At 44.4% G+C, this 19,094-nt stretch overlaps 1 protein-coding gene across 2 annotated transcripts in view; it reads right to left on the bottom strand.

The window, feature by feature from the left end:
- ITGA6 (integrin subunit alpha 6) overlaps positions 1-19,094 on the bottom strand; it is a 69,039-nt gene that overhangs the window by 9,454 nt on the left and 40,491 nt on the right. For both annotated transcript variants that reach the window (XM_054562638.1, XM_054562639.1), the window contains exons 10-23: positions 16,670-16,768; positions 16,356-16,417; positions 9,920-10,080; positions 9,588-9,731; positions 8,065-8,180; positions 7,746-7,935; positions 7,573-7,656; positions 7,397-7,476; positions 7,166-7,243; positions 6,976-7,078; positions 5,407-5,580; positions 3,276-3,374; positions 3,066-3,176; positions 2,869-2,967 (exon numbers count right to left, since the gene is read on the bottom strand). In XM_054562638.1, the coding sequence (XP_054418613.1) occupies positions 2,869-2,967; positions 3,066-3,176; positions 3,276-3,374; positions 5,407-5,580; positions 6,976-7,078; positions 7,166-7,243; positions 7,397-7,476; positions 7,573-7,656; positions 7,746-7,935; positions 8,065-8,180; positions 9,588-9,731; positions 9,920-10,080; positions 16,356-16,417; positions 16,670-16,768 (1,600 nt within the window). The remainder of the gene's footprint in view (positions 1-2,868; positions 2,968-3,065; positions 3,177-3,275; positions 3,375-5,406; positions 5,581-6,975; positions 7,079-7,165; positions 7,244-7,396; positions 7,477-7,572; positions 7,657-7,745; positions 7,936-8,064; positions 8,181-9,587; positions 9,732-9,919; positions 10,081-16,355; positions 16,418-16,669; positions 16,769-19,094) is intronic.

Below are 19,094 nucleotides of genomic sequence, written 5' to 3'. Positions count from 1 at the left end.
GTAAACTGACTAGTCTAAAATGGAACAAAAAGATAACGTCAGTTAGCCTGTGCTGAATGTCAGTGAACTTTGTTCCCCTAGTACCTAGCATAGGGAAGGTGCACAGTGTCTCCTCTTGGGCAAGGTGACAACCTGGAAGGGCCATCCTCATTTGTAAGAGTAAGGTCTGATAAATTGGACATAGAGGGTGGAAACGGGACCATGTCAAGGAGAATCAGCCTTATCACAATCACGTTGTATACCAAAGATTTTAAAATGGCTGATAATGGGGCGGGGAGGAATCACTCCCACAAAAGGCTACAGTCCAACAGCATCCTGGCTGAACAAGGTAGCTTTTGATTTTGCAGTTTAGGGTGGCAGGGTGGGTAGATGGGACTCCATCTGAGAGCTCCAGGCCCTGGCTCTGGCTACCATTCTCACGAGAACTTGGAGCCTTACAGGAATTGCAGAACAACTCACTGGGCAAAGACTGGGAGGACCAAAGGCAGGGGCTGGGCTACCCATTTAAAGGGCAGATGTGCTCTGCAAATTGAGTCTGTGCACAAGGCCACGCTTGGGATCAGGAAGGTGAGAGGCCAGTGAGCAAGATTTTAGCATTTGTTTATTTCAATTATCAACTGAAGGGTTGTTATTTTTTTCCCATCCAACCCGAAGACATTCTTTCATTGCTTTTAGAGAGAGAGGAAGGAGAGAGAGAAACATCAATGTGAAAGAGAAACATTGATCAGTTACCTCCTATGCACACAAGACCAGGGATTGTCCATGCCTGGACTGGGGACTGGTCCCACAACCGAGGTATGTGCCGTGACTGGGAATCGAACCCACAGCCTTTCAGTTACAGGACAATGCTCCAACCAACTGAGCCACACCAGCCAGGGAGAGTTTTTGTTTCTGCTTTATGATGACAGTCATTCTCCAGTTGGGATTAGTAATAAGGATAAAGGGAGATCAATTCCAAGTTGCAATTCCCAGAGCTCCAGGGAAGCCTTTTCCCATCTGCCACAGCAACTATTACTGATAGACAGTAATAGGTTAAGGTGAGTAAAACTTACTCCAACTCCAAAAACAGTATTTTTTTTTTTTTTTGGTTTCATTAAAATCTAGGCATTTCCATAGGGACCACCTAGGCACGTGATCCTCATCCATCCTGTGCCTGTGAGGGGAAAAGGGGCTTAAGCTCTGCTGATGCATTAAATCCCATCCCCAGTGAGCAGTGCTTGGACTGCGGTAGCTGGCCTGCTGCCAGAACGCTTCCCTAAATCACTCTGTAATGGAACACTCTCCACTCCTGCTAAGTATCAGTATAAGAAATCACCTAATGAAGGGATTTTCATACCTTTTATAAAACGCCATTAAAGACATATTCCCTTTAGTGAATGTTCCTCATATCAGAAATCTATCTTATAAAAGGACCCATCTCAAGTTCTTCTCTGAATTTAGAGCAAAAAAAAAAAAAAACCCAAAAAACTCATTCCCCTGAAAAATGATATGCCTACTTTTTTTATCTATCATCACATTTCCTTTTATCTTTGGCAGCTGAGACACTCTCTTTCTATCTCCTTAGGAATGAAGTGTGGAATATAAGTACAACCAAAAAACAACCTCTTCCCCATCCTTGGCTTAATTCAACAATGCTTGCCTGGTTCACCATCTCCTACACCACAAAATCCTTAAAGAGGCAGGATAGTAAGAAGCTAGAAAAATTCCTTGGCAAGTGGAATGGGTAAACTGAGACAGACGCTGAACAAACTGGCCAAGCAATTTACAGCCAGACACACAAGGTCACCAGGGAAAAAAGCCCCGAGTGCCTAGCAACAGGCAAAACTGGTGCTGGACCTCACCCCAGGGTGGCCTCTCCTCTCCTGGCATACCGCTGGCCATGCGGGTCAGAGCCCCCGGCCTTCCATACCGCCGGCCGGCCGTGCGGGTCAGAGCCCCCGGCCTTCCATACCGCCGGCAGTGCGGTTCAGAGGCCCCTGACATTTCCTCCTTAGAAATAACATCTAGGCCTCAATGGTATTTCAGCTTCATGTCCACAAAAGCAGCAAAACCAGGTGGGTGACAATGCCAGGACCAGATGTCATGATTAATGAACCCCTGCCCTGGCGCCAACCAATCAGTGAAGGCCATGTCCCTGACAGAACACACCTGGAAAAGCTGATATTCTATTGAGATCCTCCCCTCAGCCCCCAGCCTTTAAAATCCTCAAGAGGAGGACACAGCCTGCCCTTTGGGGAGCACACAGGTGACCCTTCCCTTCCCACCCTTCTTCCCCCACAGGCCTGCATCTCCTAAACCCTAGGCGGACCCCACAAGGCTTGCAACCAGGGAGCAATGGGCAGCGGCGGCTCTTCCCAGGCTAACCCCCTGCACCTGTCCCCACCAGGGCCCTCTTTCCTGACTCTCCCGTGAGCTGACAGCAGCCCCGCCGTGGCTCAGCTCTTTCCCTTCACGTTTCTGGAGAAGCCAAAGCACTGCAGCTGCCCACACGTGGCACAAGCTACACCAGAAAGCAGCGAATTTACCGTCACTGGGGGCCCTCCACAAACAGCTACAGCATCAGGGATGGTCTAAGACATGGGTTTCTATAGCGTTAGGAGGTGTACCTGTTACTTTGTTGAGCCAACAGCTCTCAAACGTGCCATGTGCACGGCAGAATCAGATGACCCCAGATTCACTTCTTTTTCCAGTGATTCTATTAAAATACTGCATGGGGAGGCAGCACCTTATGATGTCATCTGATCTCTCTTTCCTTAATAGGGGTAACAGCGCTGTGAAATAAGCGCCAAAGCAGCACGTCCTCGGACCATGGGCACGGGGTAGAGGAAAGAGTGATTTACTCCGAATGAAGACTGGGGGATGTCTCACCTGAGTGCCCGCGTGTGGCAGCTTGATATTCTCGGTGGCAGCAGTCACATCAATGGAAGCCCGTACGAGAATGTCCAAGTAGTTCATTTTAGAATATTCCTGTTTGGAGACAAAGGGAGCAAATGCATGAAGGAAATAAGAAATGTCCTAGGAGGTGGCCAATGACTTCCAGGGGACAGCCTCACAGCGGGCCACACCTCTAGAAACGTGCTGTTCCATAACCTGGAGCGCAAAACAATGGAGGCCTTGCTGTCCAGCCCTCGCAGCGGGCACCGGATGTTCACACAGTTCACGTTGACACTGCAGTTCTGGGGAGGAAAGGAAGAGTGGCAGGTAAAAGGCAAGGGGCTGGGGAAGACCCTCCTCCCATCCTCTCTCAAAGGGTCGCAACTCTTAAGAATACTTACAAGGGTCTGGTATTTTCTTTCAGCAAATAAAGGCAATTTTAAACTTTCGTCAATCTGTTTTTCAGCAATTTCCCGTTTCCTTCTTGAATTGTGTGACTCCTGAAAAGAATTAGATCCCAAATCATTCCACTGAACGTAATCTTGCCAACAGTAGGGCATTGTAATAGTGGGAAATGGTAACCCACCCACAATTTGTTTGACATTGTTTCTGTAAATGTTGACTAACATTGGCCTGTAGATAAATAACATGTTTCTATAAGAATCCTAGGAACTAACTTCAAAAGAGACAGACCCTGACCTTCAAGCATCCCAGTTCTGGGGGATCTGTTGACCTTCGACCGTGGGGCCAGGATGACGCGCCTCGGACAACCACTTGCCTTATCGGAAGGGACTGTGCTTGTCTGCAAGTAGAGAACTTTTCAACCCCATACCCTGACCTCTTCGTTCTGTTCCTGCCTCCCTCCTTATAAACACCTCTGGCTGCACTGAGATGTAGAGGTGGGCTTGGAGACAAGAGCCCCCCCATCTTCCAGGTGGCCAGCATCTAAATCAATGTCTTCTCTTTACATTAGCAACTGCCTCTCGAGCATTGGCTTTCGAAGAGGAGGCAGCTGGGCCTGCATTCGGTTACAATTCTTTATCGTGACTGTACAAATCCCTTGAGCACCCTCTCCCAAATGATGCCAAATTCACACAATCCACAATATCTGTCCTTCTCCTGTTACCAAAGGCACAGAAATAATTTAAGCGTAGCCCTGACCAGTGTGGCTCAGTTGGTTGGGCATCATCCCGCAAAGCAAAAGGTCGCCGGGTTCGACACCTGGTCAGGGCGCATGCCCAGGTTCAGTATCCAGACAGGGTGCATGCAAAAGGCAACTGATCCATGTTACTCTCTCACATTGATGTGTCTCTCCTTCTCTCTCCTCCTCCCTCCTCCTCTCTCTTAAAAAATAAATAAAAATAAAATCTTTAAAAAATAATTCAAGTGTAAAATTTGCAAGTGTTGTCATCTCACTTCAATTTTATTAAGGTAATTTATTCCCTCTCTGACCTTAAAACCCAGGGAGAGAAAGAGGCTTTTTTTGTTCGGTCTCCCCACCAAAGTGTGAGCATCCTAAGAGAGGGATCAAATCTCATCCCTGTATCCCCAGCACCAGTTCAGGACCTACATATGGTAAAAAATCAGCACATCTTGAACGAACAAGTGATGCTGAAGAATAGGGGAAAGAGCAAAAAGAACTAGCATGTGACTTATTCAAATTAGAGTACTGAAAACTAAGCCTTGTAAGAAGTTTTATAATTGCATTTTCTTTGAAATAAGGGTTAGGAAAAATGGACCATCTTGTTTTTCAAAGTCCATGAGTAGAGGATCATTCTATAAGCCACCAGCTGTGAACATGGATCATACCCAGTCATCTTAGAATTTAAGACAGAAGAAACACATTCAGTAACAAAGCAAATCTTCATCACTGGAGTATAAATGATAAACCAGTTATGTAAGTGTGGAGCAGTAGTGAGAGTTACACATGAAGACTTTGAAAGAGCTGAGCTTGAATGTTGAATCTGCCTCTTAACTGCTGAGTGACTCAAAAAGTTCATCTCTCTCTCAACTTCAATGTCCTCAACTACTAAATTATAAGGAAAAATACCCCACAAGACTATCAAGAGAATGAAATGAGAAAACGCAAGCAAAATGCTTACCACAGTGCCCAAGACACAATAAGTACTCAATAAATATTTACTCTTTTGAAAAACAGGAGTGAAAGGCTTTCTAGGTCACTTGCTAAAGTGTCAATATTTTGGTTCTACTGGGAGTTAACACTGGCTGGCCCAAAACCCAGGAGCCTGTCCCAGTCCTCCTTACGTCGCACAGGCTCACAAAACTTCAGAAAGCATCACTCACTTCAACAAGCAGTGAATGACCCTGACTCGGGAGCCATAATGGTCTCTAATCAACTGAAATCCTCAGCCTGACTTGGTTACACCATTGTAGAAGAGGAACAGTGATACCAAAGAAAAAGTCAGCATGCCAGTATATCAGTCCCCTAAGGAAAGGAATGGATTTCCCCTCCAAAGTCATCTTCTCCTATTTACAGCCATGGAGACCTGAGATCAAAACCCACCAACACACCTTTAGTTTCAGAAGGTTTATTTCTTTTCGTGGCTCACAAGCTATCTTTTCCAATCCTTTGGATTCTACTTTCACCAAATAAAGCAGCCATTTGCCATTGCTAATTTCTTTTGGCCACTGGATATTCAAGGTTGCTGTGCCGAGGTTTTTAAGAGGCTTGCCCAAGTTAATAACCTGTTAGAAAAACAATACGTGTTATCTCAGTGTAATTATCATGACATAGAATTAAGTAGCAGCTCCTGCTGCCAAGGGATAAAAAGCTAAAATACCTGGCATACTCCTACAACGAAAGCAAAGGTTCTAACATTGGACTATAAATAGAATATACAAAATAGAGATTTGGGCTTCAAGATTCTTGTCATAAAAAATAGAAAAGGTCAGAGAGAAATGATGGTTCATTCAATCCAGGAACAACTGCCACGTGCAACTGAGTCTGCGGTACACCTATGCCCTGCTCTCAATGTGACTGGGGGGAAAGTCACCCGTGTTTGTAACCACCCCGCTTGGCACAGGATGAAGCCCGTGCTGCGGCAGTGCACCAACGACCTGCTTCTGGGAGACCCCACCTACCATGAAAATGAAGCTGCCTCTGCCCTCTACTCCCCTTGGGAGGTTTGGGACTCCAGCTGAGAGAATGAGTAAACCAGGATGGCAGCCAGGTATCTGCAAGGCCAAGCTGGTTCAGAGCAAGTTCTGCAGCTGAAGCCAGGAGAGGCTGGGCCCCGCTCGTCTGCGTGGAGGACTGCTCCGGGACCCGCCGGCTGCCCTCCCAGCCACACCTGCAGAGGCGCCACAGCCACCACCAGCAGCTGTCTCAGGGTTAAGAGATGCACAGAGGAAAATTTGGCCTCCTCACCCTGCCACGGTCAGGGGTGGGCTCGTTCTTGCCGTTCCAAACGGTCACCTCAACAATGGTCACTCTGCTTTCAGGAACGTGATTCCAGCCCCACAGACCCGAAACCACGAGCTATGAGCCAACTCTGTAGCATGTACTTATGTTCATTCATTCAACAGGGCTCAGGGTCACTGTGCTTGTCCACTTCAAAATGGTTCAGAGCAATCATTAGTCTCCCTTACTGGCAAGGCCAAGTCCACACTGACCGGCACACAACTGGCCTTGGGAAAGGTGAGTGGACACTAACCACAAGTAACAGGAGAGATGGCCTTAACATGGAGGAAGAAATAAGTCATAACACATTTAAAGCCAGGTATAAATTACTTAGAGATTTTCCTGTGTTTTACAGACAGAACCCGGGGGCAAGGAGGCATCAAATGTCCATTTGTTTCTATACCACAGATACATTAAAACTCTCTAATAAGAAAAGATCAAACTGAACTGGATTCTAAACAAAGTCCTACGCTGAATAACAACTGTTGTTCTCTACTCTGGAGGAGAAAATGTACTGAAAGCCAGTATATTTACTAAAAACTGGTGAGCTCACTTTTAATAGAGCATTTATCAGGCTTATTTAGTAATACTGTTTATTAAAATTACTTATTCGAGACCATGTTTATAGTATGTGTTACCTTCTAGTATCTATAACAAAAGGACCAACTGCTACAACTTACCCTGAACTCATACTCTATTAGACTTCCCACTTCATCCTCAGATTTCATAGCTTGCTCACCAAGAACTGTACCTCCAAAATACACCTGGGAAGGTTTAGCAACTCTGTTAAATTAAAAAACACCAGTTTTAGTGAGGATTGTAAATGGTTCTTTCAAACACTGATTTGCTATGCTAAACACAAACACTTACCCAGAGACCGATAAAAGCAGTTCAATAACCACTTTTGCTGAAGCTGTAATTGAAGCCAAATTATCTTGATTGCTTGTTCTGAAAATGAAAAGGAAACAATAGGGTTTTATTTTAACAGTCAGTTTTCTCATTACAATTACACTTCTTTTATGAGTTAGATCAGGGCCAATTCATTGACTGGCTGTGTTTTCATGAAATAATTCTAAATGGAAAGGTTGAAGTAACTCTTACGTTTCCAACTTCAGATTAATATCCAGATCTGTGGTATCAAAGGTGAGCTCAGTTGTACTTAAAATCAAATAAAAAGTAACCTAAAAAATAAAAATAGCCATTAAGACAGTCCACGCATATCGACATTGTAACGGCATTTAAAATGGTAAAATTCACTATGTGAAGGCATCACCTACACTGGAATTTCTTTTAAAAGGATTTCCGAGCTCACAGTCTGCTTGTGAGCCATTTTGGTTGGCAACACAACTCAACTGCTTCTCCTGTAACAGAAAAACACATCAGGTCACCCTACGTTTCACTTGTCGCAGTGTGGGCTTGTCCCTCCCAGCTGGTCTAGAACTGTGCTTACAGGGAAGGCCTTCAGCTCTCTGTATGCAGAATAAGTCAAAGTGTCCGGAAAAGTTGCGATGAGCCTCGCTTCATGAGCATCGTCGCCATCTTTTGTGGGATTCCTTGGGTCAGAAGGGCTGTTGGTCACTGTTATTTCTAAAGCAATGTCCTTCTGATCTTTTAGAACTAGTTCTGGAACACCTTTTTGACTATTAAAAAAAAAAAGAAAAAGAAAAAAATTGACAAAGTCCTCAATATGTTTTCAGTAGATCCTTTTTTTAACAAAAGCCACTGCAAAGCCAGAGTCACATTTGCTAGCGCCACAGAGCAATTCTTACATTGGTAAGTAAGAAAATTTATCTTGGTTTCCTTCTCGGGTACAAAATTTATATTCAAGTTTAAGGTTGCTGTTACATACATTGTCATGTCCACATCCCTCTTTTAAGAAGTGCACCTGTAGGAAAACAAAACTACAGTCATTTTTGCCACTTAGGACTCACAAACGTATCTAAATAGGTGACTAGCTCTCTCCACGCAGTCCATTTCCCCCTGTGACAATTACCATAGCAGAAGTCAAGCTTTGAACATACTTTGGCGTGCATACAATGTCCAACTTTGTCCAACAAAACTGTATTTTAAGACACTCTGACCAGCAGTGAGGCAGTGAGGCGTAGTAGAGGGTGTGAGCGCTGCAGCCACACAGGTCTACATTTCAAACCTGGCTCTGCCACTCACTCTGCTGTGTGGCTTTGAGAGAGCAGTCATAGGTAATACAGGGACACCTCCGCCCTCCTATACAGGGCTACAATAATAATGATCCTGCTGCTGCCTACCATGATTATGTATAACCCATTTAATCCTCACAACAGACCCACGAGGAAGTCCGATTATTTCCTCCCTTGTACGGATGAGGAAACAGCGTGTACGCTTAGGAAAGCAAATGGCACAGAGTATCTAGCACAGTGCTAATCGGTGATCGATAATCACACTGATAAATAATTAGGAAAACTCTCCTTGCCTGTTATATTTAACACGACTATGGAGCTGGAAATATACACAAGACATTAATGTGATAATAACATCAAAAGTACATAAAAATATTCAAAAGTATAAGGAACTAAACTTGGTGATAATAAGGAAGGACGATGTGTAGATTTAGGCATCAGCTCCTAGGCCTAATGCAGCAAGCACTCACTTCTGAAAAGCTTTGTCAGTGGACCACCAGGACCAGGAGCCTCAGAGTGGACAGCGCGGCACTAGCTGGGTTTTTGGCAGTAAGTGCATAAGGCCAAATTAAGATGTTGCCGCTCCCCAGCGTATTCCTGCATCTCAACAAGCTTAAACCTTAGCAAACAGACCCCACCTCACAGCTCTATGGCGACCCATATACATTTGCTCCCTAACATTACAGGCTACACTTAGTACTAAATGACTATTTCATTGATACTACTTTTTTGACTTCCTGAATTTTGATCTCTCTTGATTTTAATGTTCTGACTAACAACTTTGTTTTCTACATCTTAATATTCTCACTGGTAAAATACGACGTGTTTTTCCTTCTACACTCAGCCGTAGGAGAAACCTGATATGAGAATAAGAAGTCCTGCCAATTACAGTCTCCGTAAGTTGCAGTGGCCAAAAGAGCCTTAAGAAAAATACTCTCTGGCTCCAAACTGTATTCTGCATGCATCCCTACTCATCGCTAATTGCAGAAACCAATCTTCGAACTTTGCGTATAGTTTTTAAAAGCTTATTGACTACAAAGGAATGGCCTTCAAAGCAAACCACTAGTTCTCTAGTGCCTTTAAGGACATTTGATTTAGCATAATAATACGGCAAAACAAAAGTCAGAAAAACTTACGTCTGTTTGAACAGTCTTGGGTTCATTTGAGTTCAGAATCGGAAGAACCTCTGGAAGTGAATTCACTCGCCTCCGCGTGCTTGGTTCTTGGATCTCTACTGAGGCAGTTACAGGGATGGGACGCAGTTTATCTCTGATACTTTCCTGGAAAGTATGTGGAAATACAGGTCAGCGTGGTATGAACACTATTGGGAAACTAACTCCAAAACAATGCTTTATTTTGTACTGAATAATGGGTTACTAGTATAAATTTCAAAAATCTATGTATGCCACCTTAAATTCCAACCTCTGTCCCCTTAAGAAGACTGTTTTGATTTGTCTGCATGCCTCACCTGTAGCCAGAGCGTTTCTTCCATGCACACCTTCTGCTTCTGCCTGCTTAGGGTTATTTCTTTAGTATACTTGGGCTCAGAACCTTGGTTTCGAAACTGAACTCTTGATGACAGTCCAGATTTTCTTCTTTCCTTTTCAGCCTCAAGTGTGCCCATAATGGCTAGATAAATGGACAGAAATCATACGATCTTAAAGTTACAGTAGGCTGAGGACCTCTTAAAAATATTTGAATTACTTTTAGAAGAACATTTTTCCCAGCTGCCATTGTTTCTCTTCATATTTCACGGTAATACACATTTTGATTGACTTAAGGTGTTTCAAATCGAGCTGTCCTTTCCTGCCCGTTGCTGTTCACAATGTTTTAAAGTTAAATTTTCAGTGGGCCACCGGGGGGCGCTCAAGAATAAGTCAAAACGTCTGAGTATTGTCTAAGAATCAGTTTCTGGCTGAATCTCAGCCACTCCGAGAACTAGAGAGACCAGGAGACAACCCAACACTCCCTGAGGGCCTAAACTGACTCTCCCTCCAAGAGACCCCTACTTAATCGACCCAGTGCCTTGCTATTTAAAAAAGGATTAAGAAGTACAAATTGCCCGCTAGCTGTAAAAACAGTCCTGGGGCCCTGGCCGGGTGGCTCCGTTGGTTGGAGCGTCCTCTGGTGGTTCACCAGAGGGCGGAGGGCTCAACTCCGGCAAAGGGAGGCAACCAATCCCGACCGATGTCTGTCTGTCTGTCTGTCTGTCTGTCTCTCTCTCTCTCTCTCTCTCTCTCTCTCTCTCTCTCTCTCCTTCTTTCTCCCCACCTCTCTAACACAATAAACACCCTCAGGTGAGGATTAAAAAAATTTTTTAAAAACTCTGAGAATTTTTAAAAAACAGTCACAGGGATGTAAAGCACCACATAGGAAATATAGTAAATAATATTGCAATAATTATGCATGGTGTCAGACCGGCACTAGGCTTATTGGGGTAATCACTTCATAAGGTATATAAATACATAACCACTATGTTGTACATCTGAAACTACAGTAATATATATCAATTTTGATTGGAAACTAAATTAATTTTTAAAAATAAGAAAAACAAACCCCCCCCTACCTGCCACCCAAAAGAGCCCCTAGACCAGCAGCACCCGCAGCAGCACCCCGAGGTCAGCCGCAACGCAGAACCTCAGGGCCCAGCCAGACCCACTGAACTGGAATCTGCATTTTAATAGGTGGTTCTTATACACACTAAAGTTTAATAAGCACTGATAAAGGATGGCTGTCTAAAATTAGAATAATATATATTAGAGATAGAAAAGTCTTTTGACGATAGGATGAGACCTTTCACGTGGAAAAAAAAATTAAAAAGGTAAAACATATTCCTTTTATTGGCTAGAGGGCCTGTTTGTCAGCTCAAAAAGCTTCCACAAGCAAAGTTTCCAACCTCCAAAGCTCTAGAAGGCACATCCTGCTCTTGATTACCTGGACTAGTGGCGCTCAGAGGCAAGCCAGGATCTGGGTGACCAAACTCTCCATCCCTGACCTCAGAATGCATTCTTTGCCAGATCTCTGGCTATAGCTGCTGGTTCTTTATGGGAGAATACTGTAATTACTTACATTCATTAACTACTCACTAACCATCAGAAAGGGAAGAAACCAAAGGGTATTCAGTGCCAGAAAAGGCAGCCACAAAGAAAAAAATCTACCCCAGAAAATGCAGAAAATTGAATCAAAGGCCCATGTTATCATTCGTGGTAGAATTTGGAAGAGGCCTTTTGAGAGCATCTACTTTATACCCTCTTCCTGCAGGTGAAGAAACGGAGGTCACAGAGGTAGGTGACAGGCCCAGAGCCAGGCCCTGAGGGACAGAGGCAACACCAGCATCTAAGTCCGTCACAAACAAAAGACGACTGCCCTATTTCAAAGCTACTTAGATATCTAGGTTCCCACTTGCCTCTAGACCTCTGTGTGAGTCACTCTGTCCCTCTGCCAGATGGAACCCCTTTCTCCCTCCTCCCCCTGACTGCCCAGGTAACCCTACTCCTTCAGATCTCAGCATGGATATCACTTGCCCCAGGAAGCCTTTCCTGGCCCTTCTCAGGAGCTGACAGCATGCTACACCTGGTCCACTGCGCAGTAACTGCCTGACCATCTTCCCCGGGCAAAGCGCTGGACAGAGACTACACGGGTCTGTTCACCATTGGATTGTCCAGCAACGGCACACCACCTGATACAAATACCATTTGTAGACTAGAGGAACGGAGGCAGGAGTAAGAGGCCCCACATCGACATGCGCACCAATGCACATCTGCACACACAGACACACAATGTGACGTTATTCTTATGCTGAAACGATAGCGCTTCAGATGTGCAGGACCAAAATTTAGAGACAGTGACAGTTTCAACAGTAATTTCTGTGCCCATCTAAAGAATTTTTAAATGTCACGGCTGCCAAATGGAATGCGCCTCCATTTTAGGCCTCTGTAGCCTTGACATCATCCATTTATCAGTGACCTGCTAACTTCACGATGAAGCAGGCGAAGGCTCGCCCGCTGGGTGCCCCTCACAGCCAAAGGAGGGGAGGGTGTGGGTGCATTAAAACCGTTTATCTACCAAAATCACTCTAACCTTCCCTAACCCTCCAGACAGTTCACATCATCTTAAAATCCTTGCAGGCCACTTTTGCCGACCTTTCAAGGGGCAAGCCAAGTGGAATACTCATTAAGGCTCAATTATAAATATCTATATGTACTGAATACTACATCTGAGGACTGCTGAGTTGAAGTGGCCTGGTCAAACAATAAGCTCACGTTCTCAGACACTAGGACCACACTGTAGATTTTTAACTCATGCAGCATTCTGGAAGTTATGTTTAATTTGATTTAGAATTTTCCCAATACTGTGGAAATACAGGCCATGAAAGCAGGTTTCCTCTAAATGTCTTCAGAGAAAAAAGTTCTATCCATAACAGACCATCAGTAAGCACTTGGTTAATGAAGTAGCTAGAGAAGATAAAATTAATATTGATTTGGAGGGAGACAAGGAATGTTCTGAGGAGATTTCACATCTAGTGTCAAACTGAGAGCGGTCTGAGGAAACGACAGACTAACAGAATAAAAACGTTTTCCCATTTCCTCTCCTTGCCTACCCAAAGAACCACCGTTTCTGCTTGTCCGCCTCATCCACTCCCAAACACAATGGGAAAGGGCCCTTGATCTGAGAGGGCGAGGGTGAGACACTGCATTTGGGCAACAATAACACAAATGATCCTGAAGGGAAGACAGAGAGTGAGAAGTCATTGAAGTCATTTTCTTGGTTCACACGACAAAAAGAACTGGGCGTCTTTTTTTTCCTACTCAATAAAATGCCAGCTGCTTCACGATCCGAAGTAAAAGGCGATGCTCCGCCTGTGCAGAGTCATAGTCCACGGGCACCAGGGTGCTTCAGGCCCGGGTCACAGATCCCACGGAGACGAGCCAGCAGGACACCAGCCGGCAGAGCAGGGAGATGAAGACACCACCTGACAGTTTAAATCTACAAAGATGAAGGCTGGGCAGGCTGATGACAGAGTGGACTGGGTGAAAGCAGACTTATTGCCAAATACTGGGATAGTAAAAGGTGCATCTTTTTAATAAAGAAAACAGAGTAATACTTTAGATAATAAGAAATCTCAAGAACTCATTGTCTCAAGGTGGAGTAAAAACAGAAAAACATGAAAAGAACTTAATTCCCTGTCCTTCGTGAAGCTTCCATTGGTGGCATGCTACACCACAAACACAGCAGCCAGAACCTTGGCTAGACCCAGGTTGGAAATCATCCTCACTCTCCGTACTTCCTTTTTGAGGAAAAGATTTTCTTTAAATCGCCACACCCCCGTTTGCACTCTGGAGCTGGAGCAGGTGGCGTACACCTGAAGGGGTGCGGCTGCCACTAAAACACACCAGGTAAGGCTTGCTGACCGATAATCGCTCTTGTCAGAGTACGGTTAGCCCTGTCAAAATTTGGGGCAAAAACCCTGTTTGGATTATCAAGAAAGGAGCAGAATGAGACCTTAGAAATGACAAGCTGCTTTCGCCACTTTCTCTCATTCGATCTCCACACAATGTTACATAGCAATTCCTCCTACTAGAGGCATTTTTTTTTTAACTAATAGGAAAATAAAAATTCAAATGTTAGGGGACTTAGACCCAAGATGGTGGAGTAAATGGAAGCTACACTAACCTCCTCCCAGGACCAATCTGGAATTGCAACTAAATTGGAAAGAAGCCATCCTGGATAACGAATGGAACACTAGCTGGGGAGAAGCCATATAACCAAGGACAGATGGAAGAAACCACTTTGCCACAGTGAGACTGTGCAAGAGGGCTGGCTGGGCTCTGAGGGCAGCACCTGAAGTCCTAGGGGGTACTGAGAAGTGTCGGGTCTAAACCGCAAGCTGGGCTCCCCAGCCCATAGCACCAGAACGGGCGGCAGGGTCGGGGGAACCCAGGTAACATCCAGCTGTGACAAGCAGCAGGATTTCTGACCGCCAGTAAGAGTTGCCTAGAGACACAGAGAGCCTCTTAAAGGGTCAATGCCCAAAATTTCATTTGTAGCCACTTACCCTGGGTTCCAGCAGAGGGAGGGCAGGGTGACTACAGATGCATGAGGAGAGTCTGGGGCTGGTGGCTCTGGGAAAGAACTGAAGGGACAGCCACCCCAATCCCTGTGCTGAGGCACTCCCCATACTGCAGAAGCCATCTCTCTCAGGCAGACCACTCCCCTCCAAGCGGCATCAGCCTGAGGGGAAGCAACAGCCCAGCCTGCAGGAATTATTCTGCCCCACCCTGTGGAGCTTAAATCAGGCTCCTGAGTACAGCCTGAGACTATATCAGTGATTAGCTTAATGACTAATGTGTATCTCTGAGAGCTCTGAGACTTGAGCTGACCCTCCCCTGGCCCAGTGCTGGGAAAAGCTGGCCTTGATGCACAGCCTGTTTGGTTCTGCATACACTGTGGGTTGCAGATAGCTCCAAACAAGTTGTCCAGGGCCAGTCACAAGTAGCATCTGACAAAGGTCTACACCAAAGTCTTTGTGGATCTACCTAATACATAGACACAAATACAAAGAAGCATCTAAAATGGGAAGACAAAGAAACACCTCAAATGAAAGAAGAGTCTCCAGAAGAGCCAAATGGAATGGAGGCAAGCAATTTATTGGATAGAGAGTTTAGAGTAATGACTATAAGGATACTTACCAGCATGATAAAAGATATAGAAACCATAAAAAAAAGGACCAATCAGAAATAAAGAATGCAATACCTGAAATAAATAATACACTGGAAAGAATAAACAGTAGGTTAGATGAAGCAGAGGAATCAGAGCAGCGATTTGGAAGGCAAGGTAGAAAGAAACATCCAGGCAGAGCAGCAAAAAGAAAAAAAAGACTTAAAAAATGAGGAGAGCTTAAGAAACATTCTGGACAACACGAAGCATAACAACATCCTCATCATGGGAATACCAGAAGAAGAAGGGAGTGAGCAAGGGATCAAGAACCTATTTGAAGAAATAATGACCAAAAACTTCCCTAGTCCAGTGAAAGAAAAGACAGACAAGTCCAGGAAGCCCAGAAAATCCCAAACAAGTTGGACCCAAAGAAGCCTACACCCAGACACATCACAATTAAGATGGCAATGCTTAAAGACAAGGAGAGAATCCTAAACGCTGCAAGAGAAAAGCAGGTAGTTACATACAAGGTAGCACCAATTAGACTGTCATCTGATTTCCAACAGAAACTTTTCAGGCCAGAAGGGAGCTGTGTGAAATATTCAAGGTGATGAAAAGCAAGGACCTACAACCAAGGCTACTTTACTCAGCAAGACTAGCATTTAAAATTGAAGGAGAAATAAGGAGCTTCCCAGGCTAATGTTAAGGGACTTGTTCTGTGTTGTAGGATCTGTCAGCATCAAAGCCGGAACCAGGAGCAGAGCCATGTCTCTGAATTGCCGAGGCCAGCCTTAGGGATGCAACGTGGGTGTTCTGGGCCACAGAGGCCCCTTCGGGAGGGGGCCGGGCGCAAAGAGCATCAACTGGCAATTACGCTGCAGCGCTCAGCTCCTGCAGTCACCCTTCCACAACTACCACCCACCACCTCACAACCACAAAACCAATTTTCCACACTGCCATTCAAAGACAGAAATGGAGGAAACAGTTGTGGTAGCAAATGAGTACTTTTCCAAGACATTCTGTACTAAAACATCTGCTCTGGAAAATTCAAATGGGGACCAAATGGAGAGTTTTACCCTCATATGCTTCACCCTCCTGATTAAAGGAAAAGCAACAGACATATTTGATTCCTTAAACAGGAATTTATGGACCCATTTTGGTCATTGCAGTTTTATTTTTCTGTTCTTTATTCAGAATGTTCAACCCGGAAGACAGAAAATGTATTTTTAAATGTACCAGGTACTTACATATTGAAGGATTGTAACCTGTGGGTTTCGCAGTGTATTCAAAGCAGGCCTTCACCTTGAGACTGTACAAAATTAAACATATATTTCTTAAAAGATGAATTATTGAAGTAGAAAGAATCCCAACATCACATTTCCTAGCTCTCAAATCCTCCCACTGCTCATCGATGAGTAAATCGTGATATATTCACTTGACAGATTCCTCTTCCCTTTGCCCACATCTCAATCTTCCCTGTGGCTCCTCAGGGCAACAGGGTCGCCATCGTAAAGCAGAGCATGAAACTGAGGGGGACCGGGGACACAGGGGAAAGGCTCACCATATCCCACTGGGCGCCCCGCAGGCTGTTTTCTGGCGGAGATCAATCCTGTTAGGTGTTACTGTGATGGTTTTCTGAATATTAATCACAGGCCGGGATCTGAAGACAAAGGGGCGGGAAACAAGCTCAGCCTTTTGCTACCCTGAATGTAAGATGAACTCAAACATAGGTGGCAGCCTCAGCTGCCTGACATGCCGTCACCACCACAGGACAAAAACCGCCCCTCAGGGAACCTGTTTCCCCTATTACTAAAGAAAGTAACTGTTACTTACAACATAAAACCTGACGAGGCAATATTTATTTAAAATTTTTAAATGACATTGAAAATTATAAAACATTCTATCGTTTCAACAGTAGAGTTTTTTTTATTGAAAGTTTAGTATGTGAAATATGTAAATGTTCCAGAGTTTTGCCCTGACTGGTGTGGCTCAGTGGGTTGGGTATCATCCCAGGTTGTGGGTTCAGTCCCAGGTCCGGGCATGTGCAATAGCATGCAAGAGGCAATCAATCGATGTTTCTTTCTTGCACCAGTGTTTCTCTCCCTTTCCTTCCCCCTCCCTTCTCCTCTCTCTAAAAATAAATGAATTTTTTTTAAGTACCAGAGTTTTTAGAGTTCTCAAGCAAATAGTGCCTCCGTCCCCACCCAAACTCCCAAGTAGCTTTGTATATTCTTTCAGACACATATTAGAGTCTATGTGCTGGTTAAAAATACTGTCTGGAATTAAAATATACATATAATCCTTTAATGACAAATTTCATACTTATTGCTGCTTTCCCCATTTATTAATATTTCAGGCCTTCTCACATCTACTCCCATAAATCTAGTCCCCAGTCTCTCACGGCTGGTGGTGCTGCACTGTGCTGGTGTAACATCACACACGTAAACGGTCTAACTGGTAGACATTCACATTGTTCGCAGGCCCTTAGCTCTGACAAACCTCCTGGTACAAGCAGCTAAGCACACATTTGAAGTTATCTGTAGGATAAATTCCTAGCAGCAGAATGAGTCAAAGAATAGGTACATTTTAATTATGAGTAAAGTAATCTTGTCAAAATACGCTTCAAAAAGGTCATACTGACACACGCCTAACACCTGGGATGCTCGCTATTAGGGTTTCGATGAGCATCTGAGTTTTAGGAACGCGGGTGGTCCTGAGCTCACAGGTCTGCAAACATCCGCCCTTCCCTCTCCTCCCCAGAATCGCCCACCCCCAGCCTCGCGTCCTTGTCCTCCTGCTGCCGGAACTGACTCAACCTTTCTACCCCCACAGTATCTCTGTAAGCAGAAACCTGAGTCTCTTGGCATTTCTCATCTCTGCTCTGCCTAACCCCAACCTCACAGACCCTCAGGAAGGCAGGATCCCACACCCTTAATCCTTCTTACCGTATAAAAACACCTTCTCTCTCCCTTCCCTATTCTCCCCTACCTGCCCCAGCCAAAGAGGTCACCATGGCCTATGACCTGACCTCTGCCCCAGGCAGACATGCCAGCGTATGCAGGGGGATGGCGGGACACCTCTCATCTCCGTCACTTTCCAGCCAGAACTCAGAACAGGTTCCATGATTTCATTACCACAAGGATTCAGTTAGACTCACTTTAGTGGGCTTGTGGTAAACCAAGCCATCCTACAGAAGGATTTTGATAGGAAAATGCATTCCAATTCCAAATAACTAGATGGAACTTCTGGAATCAATCTATCGGTGGGCTAGAGAGGGCGCTAGTGCCCTCATGGGGACCGTGAGGGTCAGAAAAAGGCAAATGCTGCCTACAGTCTGTGTGTTCATTTCCCTGTATCTTAAATGTTTAACCTTTCTATTGTTACTTTACATTTAGGCAGCTACTGGTTTCTAAGACATTAACTAGATACACTGAAAGTTTTGAGAGCATATTTAAAAGGCAAAAATTCACAGATATTTTTAAAACCAGTTGCTGCAGATGCTAAAGTGTTTTTAAAGACCATAGTATTAAGGCTTTAGTGCAGCATTAAGTTTCAAAAGGAAATATTTTAACACACAACATCCACACAAAATTCCGAGTGCCCATTATATATGAATCATGAAAATTTTGTCTTTTAACACATAAAACAGATCTATTGGCTCAGCTGTCTTGTGTTGAACTGGCATCTGCTTATTAACTACCCTGAAGTTCTAGCAGGATTTCAAAGGACAATGCCCAGGCACTGAGGCTGGGGAGACTGAGGTGCTACATCCTGTTCCGGCTTAAAAGCTCAATCAAGTCCTGAGTTTGTAAGATGTAAAAAAGTTGCTTTTCCTTTTGTTATGAAAGGATTTTGAAATTAACTCTCATACTACCTATGAGGGAAAAAAAGGAACAAGTTTACAGGGTTCATAGTCAACCAATTTATGAGGATATGAAAGTAAGGATGTTAAAATATCAATTACATACAGAGAGAAATATTTAACT

This window comes from Pteronotus mesoamericanus, unplaced genomic scaffold, assembly GCF_021234165.1.
Source record: "Pteronotus mesoamericanus isolate MK-2021 breed Mesoamerican mustached bat unplaced genomic scaffold, CSHL_Meso_final scaffold_651, whole genome shotgun sequence".
NCBI lineage: Eukaryota > Metazoa > Chordata > Mammalia > Chiroptera > Mormoopidae > Pteronotus > Pteronotus mesoamericanus.
Note: the sequence above shows the minus strand (reverse complement) of the source record. Positions and strands in the feature narration are given on the sequence as shown.